This window comes from Benincasa hispida, chromosome 6 (assembly GCF_009727055.1).
Source record: "Benincasa hispida cultivar B227 chromosome 6, ASM972705v1, whole genome shotgun sequence".
NCBI classification, from domain to species: Eukaryota; Viridiplantae; Streptophyta; class Magnoliopsida; order Cucurbitales; family Cucurbitaceae; genus Benincasa; species Benincasa hispida.
Window position 1 is genome coordinate 51,205,667 of NC_052354.1, and position 18,329 is coordinate 51,223,995.

Here is an 18,329-nt window from a genome sequence, read left to right on the forward strand (position 1 = left end):
GGTTGAATCTAGACATATGTATATGCTTTTCTATTTGTTGGGTTGATTTTGTCTAATATAGTTTATGATCTTAGAAATTAGAGTTTGTTGGGCTGATTTTGTTGGGGTATTTTTCTGGATGATTATGTTTGTCTATTTGTTGGACTATTTTTTTTTATGATTAATTTGTTGGATGATTATGTATTGGTTAGGTTGAATATAGAAATATATGTATATGTTTATAAAAATGAAGATCAGTTCATATATATTATTTTGTTTGAATTTGGGCTGAATTAAATGTATGATTTATGGATATATTATTTTGTTTTTATTTGGGTTGATTTAAATGTATAACTTGGATCTTAGATTTGGGCTGATTTAAATGTATAATATTTCGATCTTATATTGAACTTAGAAATTAGATTTTGTTGGGTTGACATATTAATATATTTTTTTTTGTCAACTATAACCGTTGAAAAAATTATAATAAATATATCGATGCGTCCTAGAGATTTAGTTATTCTTGAACCTGGAAATGATGGAGACAGTGACATTGATATTGAAGTTGATAAATTATTTGGAAATGACGGTAGTGGGGAATATGATCTTGAGTTGGTACCGTTGAATATGTTCACCCAAATAGATTGAGAAATTACAAATTCAACCAATGAACTAGGGTCTATTTTGGAGGAAAGGAATATAGGTGAATACTAAAGAAGATTTACAGCTTGCGGTAAAAAAATATTATGTGAGAGAACATTACGAAATTATTGTAGTGGAATTAAATCAAGATCTTTGGTATGTTAGATGTAAATCATGGAGTGATGGTTGTGCTTGGAGGTTACGGCATGTCGGCATAAAACTCATGGGATGTTCGAAATCACCAAACTTCAAGCGGAACACTCATGTTTGTTTTCAAAATTGACACAGGATCATTCATAGCTTGATTCAAATTTTATGAGTATCGAAATCCAAAATTTAGTTAAAGCTGATTCTAAGGTACCTGTGACCCTACTCCAAGAAGCAGTTAAAAAACAACATGGATATAATGTTAATTATAGACGGGTGTGGCAAGCCAAGAGAAAAGAGTTGATTGTTGTGTTTGGCGATGGGGAGAAATCATATTCAGAGCTTCCGTATTGGTTGAGTGCTCTTGTTCATTACAATCCAGGAACACGAACAGATTGGTTTTTCCTTCCCTATGACGTGCCAAGTACGACTATTTTTTGTTGAGTTTTTTTGGTCCTTTGGTCCTGCAAGAGAAGGGTTCAAACATTGTAGGCCATTAATCCAGATCGATGGAGGGAAAATTATTGACCACCTTATTTATTGATGCAAACGAGTATATATTTTCCCTTGCTTTTGCTATTGTTGAAGGTGAAAATTCGTCCAGTTGGTCATAATTTTTGTGGACATTGCGTGAATATGTTACCCAAAGAGATGGTATTTGTTTGATTTCTAATAGACATAAGGACATTCATGCTTTCATGTAATTGCAGTTTGTAATTACATGTGTATGACATACATACCACTTATTGATGAATGCTACAAATTGTCCAATTTCAAGCGATGTTATGAAGGTCGCTTCCATTCAATAGAACACCCAGCTTATTGGCCAGAATTATCATTTACCGAAGTTTGTCCAAATGCGGACTTACTAAGAAAATAGGGTCAGCCAAAAAGTACGTGCATTCATAATGAAATGGATTGGAGAGAGGCAATCCAAAAAGGTCGATGTACAATTTGCAAGAGAAAAGTGTTGGATTTTATGTCATAAAACTCGTAGTTTGTAATATTATATTCTTGTTCAATAAAGCAGTTATTGAAAATCTTTAGTAAATTTAAATTCTATATTCATGAATCCAATAAACTAAGGTTTCGAGGCTATTAAGTTTAAGTTTGAACTTTATGTAGTGACATAAATGTGGATCAAGTTCAAATATATATAGCCAAAATGGTCTATATTATATGAATAAAGTTGGGCACCTTATTCTGAGGATACTATGGATGCGACCCATTTTGTAGTTAGTGCAAACGATATGATCCTAAACCGTTCATGTGGAGACATGAAAATTGGGGCATCCTATGTAAAGAGTTTAGATAAGACTGAACTATGAAATAGTCACTTTTACGTTCTAAATGTCATTTAATGTATAAAACTGACTATTTCGTTAATTGATGGCCTAGGTAACTTAATCTTAATCCTGAGCTAACTATGAACTCTTGTTCACTCAGAATTATCCTTAGATCTACATAGGTGAGGGCAGCTCATTATCGCTGGCCCAATAAGTCTCCCATTTCAGGGGTAAGATTAGGTGGGTAGCTGGGAACATAGGGTGTAAGACCAAATTCACTCCTACCCGTTATAGGGATAGTAGATAGGTTGTTCCCTTTAGTACTGAATCCAGGTCTTAAACAAGGGGCTCCACCATCTCATTGGCCCGAGAGGGGTTCGGTTTATAGGTTAGACCTTAAACCAATTGTTCATTAGAGGATTAGTGGAACTTAAGAAATAAGATGTAGTCTTGTGGGTAAAACGGTTTTTATGACCCAGCCAAGATTACGAACAACTTGTGAAGGATTAGCTTACTAATCATGATTATATCAAATGGACACAAATATATCTATAGTGGGGGGAGTGCAACTACAGGACTATAGTGGAATGACCCGTTAGTTAACAAATGTTGATTAGCTCCATCTAAAGAGTTTAGCCAACTAATCTTGGATCGTTGGAGCCCATGATCTATAGGTCCATTAGGTTCCCCTACTAGCTCATATGAAATAAACTTAGAACAGAATGATAGAATAATTCGAATTGTTCGAATTAGATTAAGAGAGAGAAACCGACAAGTATATGTGATATAGTGGCCGGTTTTTCAATTTAGAAATACAGCTTTAATATTTAAATGTGATTTAAATATCAAGAATATGAATACGTTCATATTCGGAAGCTCGGAAATAATAGAAATGGTCAAAGAGTTGACTTTTGACTTTGAAAAGTCAAACTTTGACCGACCTTGTATTCAAATGTGATTTGAATTTCGAGAAAATGAATGTGGATTCATGCTCGGGATGTCAAAATTAGTCAACAAGAAAAAAAATCATAAAAAGTCAAAATATTGACTTTTTGGTCAAACTTTGACTTTGACCAAATGACTATTTTGCCCTTTGACTAAAGTTAGTGGGAAAATCCAAACTTTTGTTGGATAATTCCACTAACAAAATAGTGAGCTAGGTATTGGCTTATAGTAGAGACATTAAGTCCACTAAGACAATGGATTCTAGGTGTTGGGATTTTATGAAATTATTTCATGCAATTTTGCATGACCCTTTTCTATAAATATGGGCTTGTGTTTTTGGATTAAAGACTTTTGGATTTTTGCCAAAATAGTTTTCTAAAATTGGGCTAAAAAGAAAAATCCAAACCCAACCAAAATCCCTTCTTCTATTTCCATCTTTTCTCTCTCGGGTTCTTCATCCATCAGGTCCCACAACCCGGTTCTGAGTCCAGAGAATAGTAGGTTAGCTCTAGTAATGGTCCATTCGTATTCGAGTGGAGATAGACGAGTTTTGGGAGCTTCAAAGGTATTATTTCAAAATAACCATAATTAATTCTTTTAGGGTTGCATGTTTATTTTGGGCAATTAGAGTAAAATTGATTCTCATTTCCACTGCGTATGCCGACTTTTCCATCAAAAAGAACATAATAGACGCACTTGTCCACAACGTACATTAGGTGACGAAGGTGTATCTTTTTTTTTAACTTGTATTTTTTATGTAATTGTTTCATTTTATGTAATTGTACTTTTATGTAATGAATTTATTTTTTATGTAATTGTATCTTTTTATGTACTTTTATGTGATGGATTTTATTATGTAATGTAATTTGAACTTCTTAGGTAATGGAGCCTGGTTCTTCTAATCTTGTACAATTATATCAACAAAATATGCATCTTTCACAATGGGTATGGGATAGTTCTTCCACAGTAGTTTTGAGTTGTCGGAGAAGGGAGGCGTCTGCACAACATACTATCCCATTTGATCACTGCATTATTCCTTATGTTGAGTAGGCAGGTTTTCTTAGGATTGCCCAAATCGGTTTTATCCAGCTTGATTGACACCTTATTACTACTCTAGTTGAGCGTTGGAGACCAGAAACCCACACATTTCACCTGCCTTGTGGGGAATGTACGATCACGCTGCAGTATGTTGCTATACAGTTTGGGTTACGAGTGGACGGACAACCATTGATAGGTTCACTACAGTATGACTGGAAGAACGTTTGTGAAGAGCTCTAGGCGTTCTACCAAATGATCTGAAAGGATCAAGATTGAGTATTCCCTGGTTGGCATCCTAGTTTCCAGAATTACCTCTCGATGCCGACGACATCAGCGACGTAGGTATGAACGAGCATACAACATGCAGTTTATTGGAGGATTTTTGTTCGCTTGACAAGTTAAATACTCTAGTGCGTCTCATGTTCTTCCCGGTACTATTCTTATTTCGGCACGTTGGTACATACTCATGGGGTGGTGTATGTCTTAGCATGGTTGTATAGAGAACTTTGTCGACTACCAATGCACAAACATTGGAAATAACGGGGCCACTGATACTACTATAGGTGTGGGCTTATGATAGATTTCCAATTATAGCACCAACAAGTCTAGTTACAGACCCCAGATCATCGTCCACTTAATGCCAGCTATTATTTCATTTATATATTTATTTCGTTAATCATTTTATGTAAGAATATAAATTAATTGTATTTTTATAATTTTAGATGGGGTGGTGTATTAGCTGCCTCTGAACAGTCAGCAAATATGTTGCTCGCTGTACCGAAAAAATATTTGACAGACTGATGCACAATCAGGTAACAAATGTTATATAAATGAATATTTTAAAACATTTTGGATTGTATACTTATCTTTTTTTTTTTTTTTTTGTCAGATTATTGGATGCCATACACACAACAGATTTGGTCATCCATTTACTTGATTACTGTCGTGATGGTGAAGACATCTGGTTGACCGTTAGCCCTCTTATATGCTTCCATATAGTAGAGTGGCATCATCCAGATTGTGTGTTGAGACAGTTCGGTTTGCGACAAACGATACTTTCGTTGTTCTATACACTCCCAGCACTACACCAGATCGATTTGAGAGGTAAGCATGACCAAGACTGGCGTGAATCCACGTGGAATATATATCCTACTGGCATGAACGACATGATCATTGTGCATAGGGAGAATTAACAAATGGGCCAAATGTATCAGATGACTACTTTTCCTAGTACAATTCAATCACGAGGCGATTTATCACACCTGACGACGCTTACTATTACTGCATCGTAAGAGATTTAAAATCAAACATTTTCCATATATATGATATGAATATTGTTTAATATTTATTTTTTTCATTGTACAAAAAAATTTTATCGGAGATGGAGTCATTTTTAAATTTCATGTAAACTTTCCTTTTCAAATTGTAAATTAAAGAACTAATTGTAAATCTTCCTTAATATCATGACATTTTTTTAATATGATTGCAGGATAATTATGTTTTTATCGTAGATTAAATATATAATTAAATTTAATAATGAAGAAATTTATGGACCCATTCTTAAAGTCATAATATTGTTGTACATCTCCAATTAAAAAAAATAGTCAATATATTTTTTTTAAAAAAAAAAAAAGAAAAACAAATTGTGGACTGAGTCCACGATTATAGTAATCGTGGACTCGATCTACGAGTTTCCATGTGACCGGTCAACCAGTCGACATGGTGCTGACGAGATTCAACGATAATCGTGTACCCTGTACACGATTTTGGCACATGGCAATTTTGTACCCGGTACACGATTTCAATACTCTACTCTTGTCAATAGTTTCAATAAACATATATTTTAAAAAATATTTTCAATCCTATCTTATTTTTGTTGATATATATTAAAATAACATTATTTTAAAAAATAATTCCACTGACATTCTTGGTCTTAATACAGTGTGGCACTGATATTCACAATTTCAAACAAAGAATGGAGAAGGATTGAGTATTCTGCATTACGAAGTTGGGCAGAAGCTTGATGCTCACCACGATTACCTTGTTGATGAGTAAAGCATAAAAAAAGGGGGCCAAAGAATGGCCACCCTCCTCATATATCTGTAAGATTCTACTTTCACATCTGTTAAACTCATCGGCCCCCCTTCTGAATTGGTATACCAATACAAATTCAGGTCGGATGTCGAAGAAGGCGGCGAGACGGTGTTCCCGGATGCGAACAAATACGTCAGCTCTATGCGATGGTGGAAGAAACTGTCTGAATCTGATAAAGGTGGACTCTCTATAAACCAAGGATGGGAGATGCGTTATTTTTCTGGAGCATGAAGCCTGATGGTACCTTGGATAGTAGAAGTTTGCATGGTTAGTGATATTTTACTTAACCAAAATCTTAAATATTTCCATCTTGTTTTATTATTATTATTTTGTATTGTTACTAAATGTAGCTTTATTTTTGGATTTTGAGTGCATATTATCTTATATGAGCTGCAAATACTTGTCTGTATGAACATCTTATTGATGGATTAGATAAATGAACAAGTTAACAGGTTTTGACCAAAAATATTATTTTACTCAAAGTTGAAAGATTACATTAAAAATTTAGTTCCTGAACTAAAATATTTGAAGGATTTCTTACTAGGATCACACAGTTAACCAACAATTTTAAACTCCCTTTTGATTGTTCTATCATTTATGTATGCCTTAGCTCACAGTGCTGGGAAAATTTTAGTTATTGTGAAGTAGAATTAGTTTTACATTTCTTTTTGGTTGAAAGTTAAACATGTTTTAATCCCTAGATAAGTTATACATGAATTAAGATTTCATTAAATACATTTGAGAGTTGTAAGTGAATGGATGAGAGTAGTAAACTCATGTATGGGAGAGTTAGATATGTTCATGAATTTAGTTCATGAAAATCCTATAAATAGGATTTGATCTTTGTATTGTTTTTGTAAGTGTATTGAGAAAAAAACATAAATAAGAGTTCAAAAGGCGTGAATCAAGTTTGAAGAGTTTTAAATACAAATATTTTTTTTCTTCTCAAATATAGTTTTGTTGATTATTTATTTACAAGAGTCCATCACATGCTTTTAATATATAGATTTTGTTATATAGGTTCTTGTCCCCTCATAAGAGGAGACAAATGGGCATGTAAAAAGTTGATGTATCTTAATGAATTAAGAATTTAAATCAAGTAAGTTATATAGTTCTTTTTAATAATTGCACATAGATCATCATATTTTTCCAAATTGGTCAACTTTTAAATTTCCTTTTCTTTTTGTACCAATTAATTCTCATCTAGAAACCTAAGATATTAAGTTAGAGAGAAGGTGGACAGTGTTTTTCCTTCCATTTTAGGTCAAATGAGTGAATTTAAAAATTAGTATTTATAAAATTTTATATTTATAGTAAGGAATTTTGAAGTGCAATGGAACTATAGAACTTACATTATGCAATAATTATTTAAAATAAAAATTGTATGCATGTCAAAAATATAGTACTTAAAAATAATAGGGTAATTTTTTTTAGTTGTTCTGCAGATCAATTTTGTCAGTAGGTTTCGAAATCATACAATTAAGACTAAAGTAAATTCAACTATTTCATAAATATTGAAGATTTGAGTGTATGGTTTTGAAATTTTGGGACTAAATTAATCTATCGCTCAAACTTTAGGACCGAGTCGATTTCTTTAATTATTTTTTTATACAAATAGTGTATATATATATATTTTGAAAAAAAAAAAATTCTCAACTTTAATATGGTAGCCAATACATTTATGTTGCATGTAGTCATTAATTTACATTGTTATTAGGTTTGCATAATAATCCTTTAATTAATTGGTTTTTGAGTTATTCAAAATTAAGCTTATATGATATGCGAATATTTGTTTGATTTTGTCATATTTGACATTATTTTAAGAGAGATTATTTCGAAATTGCAGGGTAATAGAAGTACATCTCTCAGGGAAGAAGATCACTGGCTTTTTTTTTTTTAAAAAAAAAATTAATTTACTTATTTGTCTTAATTATATATATATACACACACACAAATATATTGAGCTAGGATGCCGGATAGGTTATTTGAATTTCTAATTTTTTGATCAAATTAAAATATTATAATAGTTGAGCTATGTTTATATTGACTCATATCTAGTTGTATACTTCTACATTTGTAAATAAATATATTAATACTGAAAATTTCAGTTTTGGTGCATTAAATTTGTCCTATAAAAGGAATGAAAAATTGATTTGAACTATATTTATTTATTTCAACAACACAAATAATGCTAACAAAGATTAGAACAACAAAAACCCGCCTAAAAAAACTAATGGATCCAAAGCAGGAACTCCCCACCAAATCTAAAAATCCGATTATGGCATAAACAAAACAATGAAGGATAGCAACGTATCATCAACAACATATTTCTTGACACAAACTTGTTTTAACTCAATGGTCACTCTTTCTTTCTTTTTCTTTCTTTCTTTTTTTTTTTTTTTTCTTTTTTTAATGTTTTTCATGTTCTTTAAAAGAATGCTTATAGATTGAGTAAAATTTTAAAGGATTTTAAACTTTTAATGCTAAAACTTTAAGCTTAGTTGACTGAGTAGGTTTGGCCCTCAATTTGGATACCTTAAAGTTGTATGATGGTTCATCTTATGTCAATTTACATAAGAGTAAAATATTTGGATTTTTTTTTTTGTTGGGGTTCACTATTTGAATTTTTCCCCTTTCTTGTTTGGGATTATTTGATTCTTTGAGTTTGTGAAAGAAATAATTGGAAGAGTTAATTTGTTCCCTTGGTTACATTTGAGAATTGGAGGTGTTAAAATCAATAATGAAAGGTTGGAGTTGGAGGTGGATGGATAATATAAAACAAATATGATTATTGTGTAATGTTAATATTAAATCCTTATTGTGCCATATTTAATGAGTTTGTCAAATTTATCCAAACATCTCTCAAAACCTAACCTTATTAAATTATTTGGGGAAGGAAGTGTTGAAATAAAAAAATGTGAAGACTTTGAAAATTCAATAAACAAAAGAATTTGAATGGAAATGTTTCTATGGCCTCCCAAGGTCAAGGCAAAACCTTGTGCAGCCAACCATATTACTTTTGACTTCTTCCCTCTCCACCAATATATATATGTATATGAAAAAACAAACTTTTTTTTTTGGGCAATTTGAAAAATGAGATTCTATTGTAGTTGGTCCTTGTAGTCATTTGCTGTAACTTTTTAATGGTTTAAATACTATTACTACCTAGACTTTAAGATTTGTGTTATTTTAATCCCTAAACTTTTAAAATATCTATTCTAGTCCCTAACTTTAAGAAAAATACTCGTTTTAGTCCTTACTATTAATATTCTATTAAAAACTTAATGGGGTGATGATTTGATATTTTTTTAGACATTAGACATAAAGATGCCCAATTTCTCTATGGGAATGGGCCTCCAAAAATTTCCCATGTATTTAGCTTTTACGTATTTATTTAGTATAGTTATCTAATGTTATGTTGTTATTATTATTATATAAATATTACATTTAAATTTCAAATTTGATTATTTATTAGGAAAGATAATGAATATGTTTAAATTGAATATTTAAATTTAGATTATATATGTGACTAATTTGATTTATATTTATTTCTTTCTACCAAAAAAAATAATTAACTTTTTTAGGCTAAAATTTGAGTAATTTATCTTTAAATTTAAATTGTCATGTAAAACTAACCATAATAAAAGGTTTAGAAAAAGTTAATTGTTTAATTAAAATTTATTCACAAGTACTTTAAACTCGATTCCCGCAAATTTTCCGTGGGGAATTCCCGCCCCGATCTTGGGGATAGAGAATGAAATGAAAAGTGGGGATAGGGATGGGGAATGGGATCCCTGACCCCGCCTTGCCCATGGACATTTCTAATTAGACATCCATATCAAATAATTAAACAAGTTGGGTGTCCAATTGAATCGGTAAAAATATGAAAACCCATTATCAAAAAGTCATATGACTTCAATTAGAGGAGAAGGAAGTTACAAAAAAAATGGCAGAAAGAACTTGGAAAAATTTTCAACTTGCACAAAAATGGCAAGAGAGTGAAAGAGATGGTTCAAACTAAAAAGATATTGTAATTAAAGTGTGGGGTAGAGGAATTGAACCTTAGAATTCAATATCGATAGTACGAGTACTATGCTAGTTGAGCTATGCTCTTGTTGGCAGAAAAACACACTTTAATCTATACATAACTTACTTATTTGATGGACACGTCATCTTATGGAAAAAATGTCAAATCATCATTCTATTAAGTTTTTAACATAATATTAACAACAATGACTAAAATGGGCATTTTTTTAAAGTTGGAGGACTATAACAGTCATTTTAAAAGTTTTTGTATTAAAAATGGAACAAACCTTAAAGTCCAGGGACCAAAATAATATTTAAACCTTATTTAATAGATATATAATAGAGTTTGTTTTCAAATATAGAAAAATTAGCCATTTTATTTACAAATATAGCAAAATGTCTGTCTATCACTCCTAATATTGATAGAGATGTCTATTCTTAATATGTCTATCAACATCTATTATTGATATACAATGACATTTTGTTATATTTGAAATATTTTCAATAGTCTTACTATTTAAAATAGTTACCCTATATAATATTAATTATCTTAATCAATAGATATATGTACAAATAAGTTTTGTATCACATAAGTTAAGTTGCTAAACTGAATCTAACCTATCACAAAAAGTATGTATTATAATGAAAAAAAAAATGTTAGAAGTTTAAATATATACCTCGATGGTTTGAACTTAAAAAAAATTACTTGAAAACTTATTTTTACTTTTATATTTGACTAAAAATTCAATAATTGTATAATATGAAAATAATGGTAACTTTTCAAATCCAAAAGCTAAAAGCAATTGTATACCATTGTTACCGGTATGTGTGTGTATATATATATATATATATATATATATAATATAATTAATTGATTATATAATTTAATCTAAAAGCGGAAAAATATAAAAAATAACACTTAAGTTTTCACCTTACAAAATTAACACCCTTTTTGAAAACTCGTTCAAATAGTTCTTCTCTGTCCATCTCGAACGAGATCAACCACCGATATTTAGTTAAAAGAAGTTAGCTTTTTCTAACATATCGATTATTTTGGTCCTTTTAGGTACATATTGGAGAGATTGAAAATTTGATTAATTTACCCGATAATCTTACGTAATTTTTTTTTTAAATTTTTAGTCAAATTTTTAATTTTTAAATTAATTTACCAGTTATCCAAATAAATTTTTTAGATGAATCAAGTGATTGGTTTTAATTTTTAAATTTTTGAAAAGATTAATTTTTTTAAAAGAAGGTTTATGGAAAATATATAAAAGTTTGGTATGAATCTTAGACAGATCAACACCGATATCCGTGAAATTAATAGTGCTTCCATATCTTACCTATTATTTTTTTTTGTAAAATTTAATTTTTTCCAAAATTTAAAAATCAAAATGCAATCATCCATCTCGAAAAAATTTAATAGGTAAATTCTTTTGGAAATTTAGAAATTCATATAATCCTAGAAATTGAAATTGGCCTAAACTTACACGAGAGTTGAATATAATATTCGATAAAAATAATCGAATTTGGAGAAAATTTAAAAATATATAAGATTTGATATAAGATTTGAATAGATTATTTAATATTTGAAAAAATTACTAAAATCTCGACATTTAGATGTATCGAGAAAGACCCCAAAGGCTAAAATATTAAAAAAAATGTAAATTTTTCGATAGTCGTTCTCATCCCAGATCCTTTGAAGAAGATTAGTTTAATGACTTCTCAAAAACCATTTAAAAAAATGTCATTATTACCTTACACATTCAAAATTAAATAAATTCCAAAATTAATCTCCTCTCCTCTCTGTTTCGTCAAAAAAAAAAAAAAAAAAAAAAAAAAAAAAAAAAAACTGAAACAGCTTAAAAGCAAAACGCATAGAGAATCAAAATCACAGTCTGTGGGCGCACACAAATCCAATCCTCCAATTACCCACCAAAATTTCTCTCCCACTTTCCTCAATGGTCAAATCTTCCAAACCCCACTTAGTATATATTCATCTTTGTTTCAATTCCAGCGGCAGTGTTTCAGAATCAGCTTGCTTTGATTCGTTTGTAGCATCTTCGTTCTGTCGATGGCGTTATCGAAAGGGAAATACACCAAGATACAGGGCAAGAAATGGTCCACATTTGAGCTTTCGAAGATGATTATGGCCCTCGTTTTGGCACTTGGGTTTTTCATGCTTCTCGCTTTACGTTTCTTCTCTCCTCCGGAAACTTCTCATCGGAATCTACCCCACCATCTCGCTTCCGTCCGGCATTCAGCCGTCGAAAGGTACTCCGGCAATGCAATGACTGTGATTCCTTAAGCTTCTTGCATGAATCAAGTGATTTTGATTTTGATTTTGGTATTTTTTTGTTGTTGTTGTTGTAGTGATGGTTTGGGGAAGAGAGGGGATCAGTGGGTTGAGTTCATTTCTTGGGAGCCTAGAGCTTTTGTTTATCATAATTTCTTGGTAAGTTTCTAGAATTGTGGTTTCTTTTTGGCTTCTTGTTTCGTTTATGTTTGGTTAAAATGTTGGCTTATATTGGAATGGTGTTGGACAGTCCAAGGAAGAATGCTTGTATTTGATTAGTCTTGCAAAACCTCACATGGAGAAATCAACGGTGGTTGATAGCAAAACTGGCAAGAGTGTGGATAGCAGGTCTGTATTTGTCCTTTTCATTGTTGTCACTAACAGAACAGAACTTGTCAATTATTGACTATGAACGAACTTTGGTGGGGCTTATAATGTCATGTCCACAGGGTGCGCACCAGTTCTGGGATGTTTCTGAATAGAGGGCAGGACAAAATCATCAGTAACATAGAGAAAAGAATAGCAGATTTTACATTCATTCCTATAGGTAAAGAATTTCAAAACTTTCATATTACCATGGCTTCCACAACTTTCATATTACCATGGCTAATTTCTGAAGCATTTTGTAATAATTTCTGTCTGGAAGGGCTTGTTTAGGAATAAGTATCAAAACAGCTTTTGAGAACATGTTTGAATCACCGTTTTTCTATAGTTGTTTTATTTTGTGTGCGATAATCTTGTCAAACGAGACAAGGGAGTGATTTCATTCAATATATCAATCTTTAAAGGCATTCAACTGTAGTTCTATTGAATAGTTCTTCAAAATAGAATTGCAACATTGATGAAAAGTTGGTTAAATTTCACGTGGGATTTGTTTTCCATTCTTGTTTTGAGGTCCAAACCAAACAGGGCTTTGGTGAATGAGCCATTTGCTAATTGTTACTTTGTTGATGTCACTGACTTTTTTGATCGTGATATATTTTGGTATTAATGTTGATATTCCACAATTCCAAACAGAGCATAAAGAGCATATGGTGTGGGGGAAATGTTAGACAATTATTATAATTTAGTTAATCTGAGTTTAGTTGTAAATTTCAGATTAGTTAGTGCTTAATTATTAGTTTATTTGTCATATTTTCTTCTAAGTCTATAAATAGTCACTTTTAGGCTTGTATTGGGAGTTTTGTTGGAACCCTTTTGAAATTGAACTCTATTCTAGAGTGTTTTCTCTCCACTCTAAGAGATGGATTTCTCTTATTTGAATATGGCTTTGGTCTAATCTCAAATCCGCCTCATCAGCATGGAGAATGAATGTGGGTTTGTTCTCCATTCTAGTTTTGAAGTCCAAACCAAACAATGCTTTGGTGAACATCATTCATTTGCTTGTTGATTCTTTGTTGATTTCACTATCATTCTTGGTCTTAATATATTTTGGTATTGATATTCACATTTCCAAACAGAACATGGAGAAGGACTTCAAATTCTCCATTATGAAGTTGGGCAGAAATATGATGCTCACTATGATTACTTTGTTGATGAGTACAACATCAAAAAGGGAGGCCAAAGAATGGCCACCCTCCTTATGTATTTGTAAGATTCTACTTTGACATATCTCAAACTCATCAGCTTCTTTCTTAGATTTCTCTCTCTGAATCGGTCCTGATACGAATGCAGGTCAGATGTTGAAGAAGGGGGCGAGACGGTGTTCCCGGCTGCGAGAGGAAACTTTAGCTCTGTGCCATGGTGGAATGAACTCTCTGAATGTGGTAAAGGTGGACTCTCTGTGAAACCAAAGATGGGAGATGCTTTATTGTTCTGGAGCATGAAGCCTGATGCTACCTTAGACCCTACAAGTTTGCATGGTTAGTGTTTTTTACTGTCTATCTATTATAGTTTAGCTTTGAAAGATTGCTTACATCTAATTTTTCTTGTTTAGTTCTTTTGAATTCTTTTTTTTTTTTCAAAACCTTAATCGAATTCAAAGTGGACAATAGAATTCTTGTTTAGTTTTTTTAACCAATTCCATTACTGTTTAGTTTTTATCTAAATGTATGTCCAAAGTGGACAATATCATAATATCCGGAGGTCTAGATCCCAAACACCTGATGTAAGAATTAATAACTAAAACCAAGGGATTTTTATTTATTTATTTATTTTTTTCATGTCTCATGTTGGCCTATTCTATGTGTAAGCTCTCAATAAATGGACTAAAATAGTTTAGGCTTTGTTGCATAACCATTTAAGTTCTGTTTGGAAATAATTTTGTTTTTAATTTTTAGTTTTTGAAATTTATGTTTGTTTTCTCTCCGGTTCTATAATAAACACTTGAAAACAAGTTTTTAGTTTTTAGTTTTCAAATTTAGTTTGGATTTTGGAAACATGGTGGAAAGTGGATAACAAAATGAGAAAACTTAATAGTGGAAGTCTAATTTTCAAAACCTAAAAGGGTTCTCACCTTATTAGTTTTGAAATTTTTAATTTTTGAACTAATTAAGTTTATTAACACTTTCTCAACTTGTGTTTTCAAAATCTAATCTAGACTTTGAAAAAAAAAGTCAAATAGTTTTCAATGGAGTTAAAAGTTAACTTTTTTTTTAAAAAAAAACAATTTGGTTAAGAATTCAAATCTTATTTTAAAAAAGATGAAGATATTTGTAGCTAAATAGTAAGAAGACATTTACAATTTTAAAAAACTAAAGTCTCAAATAATTATGAAAAAGGCTTAGGATTTTGATCTCAAGGGTCATACATTAACTCATTAATTTTGAATTCAATTATGATTGTTTTATATGTGCCTTTGGTCACAGGGGTGGGAGCATTTTTACTTTTAGTGACTATGAAGTATATTTAATTTTGCATTTTTGTTATATATATATAGGTGCTTATTTGCATTTTTGTTATATATATAGGTGCTTGCCCTGTCATAAGAGGGAACAAATGGTCATGTACCAAGTGGATGCATGTTAATAAATATATTTAATTCAAAGGTAAAGTGATACATATCTTTTTAATAATTCTATATGCATCATTTATATTTTCACAACATGACCAACTCTAAATTTTCCTTCTCATAGAAAAGAAAGGGTTAAATTTGTATTTTTGTAGTCACACATTTTTAAGTGTAATAGTTTCCTTTTTATTATCATTTATTATTTTTATTTTAAATGTAAGTGGATTAGTTTTAAAATGTGAAATAATCATATATAAAAAGTTGGGCAATTCGCAAAAACAAGGTAGTAATAAATTTGAAGAAATAAATATGATATATATATATATTTTTTTTAAAAGAATATATAATTATTAATGTAACATATTTAAAATCCACTTATCCTCGAATATTTGTTCAATTTTATACCTAATTTGATATGATTTAAAGAGAGATTATTTCCAAATTGCAGGGTGTAATGAAATTACTTTGTTGGGGAAGGAGAGAAATTGAAGACGACGGCTGATTTTTTTTTTAAATATATTTTTTTTGAGCTTCATTTATTATTCACCCTCTGAAAAGTTACATATTTAGTTGTTAATATATATAGAAAAGTTCGGTTTTTTACCCCTATTTTTTAAGCAGAAGATTTCTTTTAAGTTTAACTTTTACATGTAAAGATGTATTTTTTTTTTTTGGTTCTATTTTAGTTAATCTTTGGCATGGTAAATTAACTCGGTCATTTCTATTTAAATTTAATTTCTTTTTAATGTTTATATCAATTTCAATTTAGCCTTTATAATTTTCCCTACCAAAAATAATTAAAACGAAAATTAGTCCTGTATTAGTTTCAATAGTATTGGGTTTAAAAAATATATTTAAACATTTGAAAAAACTTTAGGTAAATTAAAAAACATGGGTTATAAATACTAGACTTTCAATTATAAGGCTGAGTTCTTAAACTTATACAAACGTTGAACTTTGAAGGAGTGAGTTTAATTTTAAACAATTGTAAATTTGAGTGTTTGAATTTTAACACTTAAAATGTATTTTTTTTTTTTTCTTTTTTCCCGAAGAAAAATGTATATCTCCTCTTTGATTCATGTACGGAGGATTACATCCTATTTGTTATTCTCCACTAGTCGGTTTAGTTTCTCCCTTAAGAGGGATATGAATATGTGTATGCAAACATATGAGGACTATTTTAAAATAAAATTTTAAATCTAAAAAATTAAGATGTCTATAACCATTTAATTTTTTGTTTTTATTTTTGGAAACCGAGTCTATTTTATCTATATTTTTTATAATGACTTGTATATTTCTTAAGTATAATTGTTGAGTTCTTAATCAAATTTAAAAAATAAAAAGAATTTTTTGAAAGTTATTTTTTTTTTAGTTTTCAAAATTTGACTTGTTTTCTTTTAAACCATTTGTGAAAAGTAAATAACAAATGAAGAAATTTGGAGGTGGAAGTAATGTCTCTAAACTTAATTTAAAAAAAAACAAAAATAAAAAACAAAATAGTTATTTAATGGGGCCTAAAATATCATTAAAACTTTGAAACTAAATAGACACCCCTTCTTAAAAGTGCAGTAAAATATTTTACCCAACAATATTTATATTGAGGAATATTTGATTTTCCAAAATACATATTTTTTTTCTGTTAAGAACAATCAGTTTAGTTTTTGGGGTATTTTAAAAAATGGAAAAATAAGCTAACTTATTTATAAATATACCAATTGTTTATGAGGGATAAACGTTTTGACAATGATAGATATCTATTACTGTCTATCATTGATATACAATAACATTTATTTAAAATAATTGTTGTTATCGATTATCCATTTTAACCAACCAATGTCTTAACACATATTTTAATTTGATCAAAAGAAAATCCTGCGTATTATCTCATTTTTCTTTTCTTGACAATATAAGGAGAGTAATTAAATTGAATCGCTAACTTTAAGGTTTATTGAATTGAGCTATGCTTATTTTAGCCTTGTCACCATGTTGATATACAAATTAATTATATATTTTACTGTAAAAAAAAATTAATTGTAAAATAAAAGCTAAAACTATTTTTTAATTTAAGGTTTTTTTTTTTAAGTAAAATAGATATTCTAAAAATTTAGGACAAAAATAGGATTCAAACCAAAATTTTAAAGTATTTTATCATTCGGAACATTTTGCACTTGTATGATTTATTTCTTCCAATATCTCGGAATTGTTAAAATATATAGATATACACTAACTAATATAAAAGGTTCTTGAAGTATCTACCATATGACATAAATATGTAAATTAGTTATTTCTAGAACTATGTTGTAGTATAAGTAAATATATCAAAGGAAAAAATCTAGAAATATTCTAGAACAACCTTAGGTTTAAGGAATTCTAGATAATTCTTTTAGATAAGAATAAACCAAGAAATATCTAGATATTTAGAATCCAAGAATAATCTAGAGAGATCCTTTTGCTTGGGCTCCAAAGATCTCATGCCTATAAATAGGAAGTGTAGCTCCATTTGTAAGCGAAGTAAACAAAAAGACGAAGAAAGAAAAGCAAGAAAGTTAAAGAGAAACTTTGAGTAAAAAGTGAGTAAGTGTGTCTTGAGAGAGTGAAGAGTATTCTCTCCAAAATTGTCCATCTTAGTAAGTTCTGAATAAAAGTTTATTTCTTCAAAAGAGATTGTATCTCTTCCTTTTGTGCCAATTTCTTCAACAAATGGTATCAGAGCAAAGCTAGTATAGCTTCTTAAGATCAAGTACAATTTGGGACTGTGAAGCTTGTTGTTTGGGATAAAGCTACTCGTGGAGTGCATTCATCATTACAAGATCATGAAAGACCTTCAAGTTGTTGGAGGAATCAAGAAGCTCAACACTCAACATTACAAAACATAGTCTACATGCATGAAGTCGTATCTTCAAGACGAAGACTTGTGGGATGTTTT

General features: G+C 30.2%; 1 protein-coding gene and 1 pseudogene across 1 annotated transcript; both read left to right on the top strand.

Annotated features, from left to right (window-relative positions):
* The first annotated feature begins 477 nt into the window (after positions 1-477).
* LOC120079287 lies at positions 478-7,225 on the top strand (annotated as a pseudogene).
* A 4,831-nt stretch (positions 7,226-12,056) lies between these two features.
* LOC120079545 (probable prolyl 4-hydroxylase 3) lies at positions 12,057-16,008 on the top strand. The gene is made up of 8 exons (XM_039033761.1): positions 12,057-12,431; positions 12,531-12,612; positions 12,704-12,801; positions 12,903-13,000; positions 13,914-14,043; positions 14,128-14,315; positions 15,363-15,440; positions 15,852-16,008. The coding sequence occupies exons 1-7, from the start codon at positions 12,232-12,234 to the stop codon at positions 15,431-15,433; spliced, it is 867 nt and encodes a 288-aa protein (XP_038889689.1). The 5' UTR covers positions 12,057-12,231; the 3' UTR covers positions 15,434-15,440; positions 15,852-16,008.
* The last annotated feature ends 2,321 nt before the right edge of the window (positions 16,009-18,329 follow it).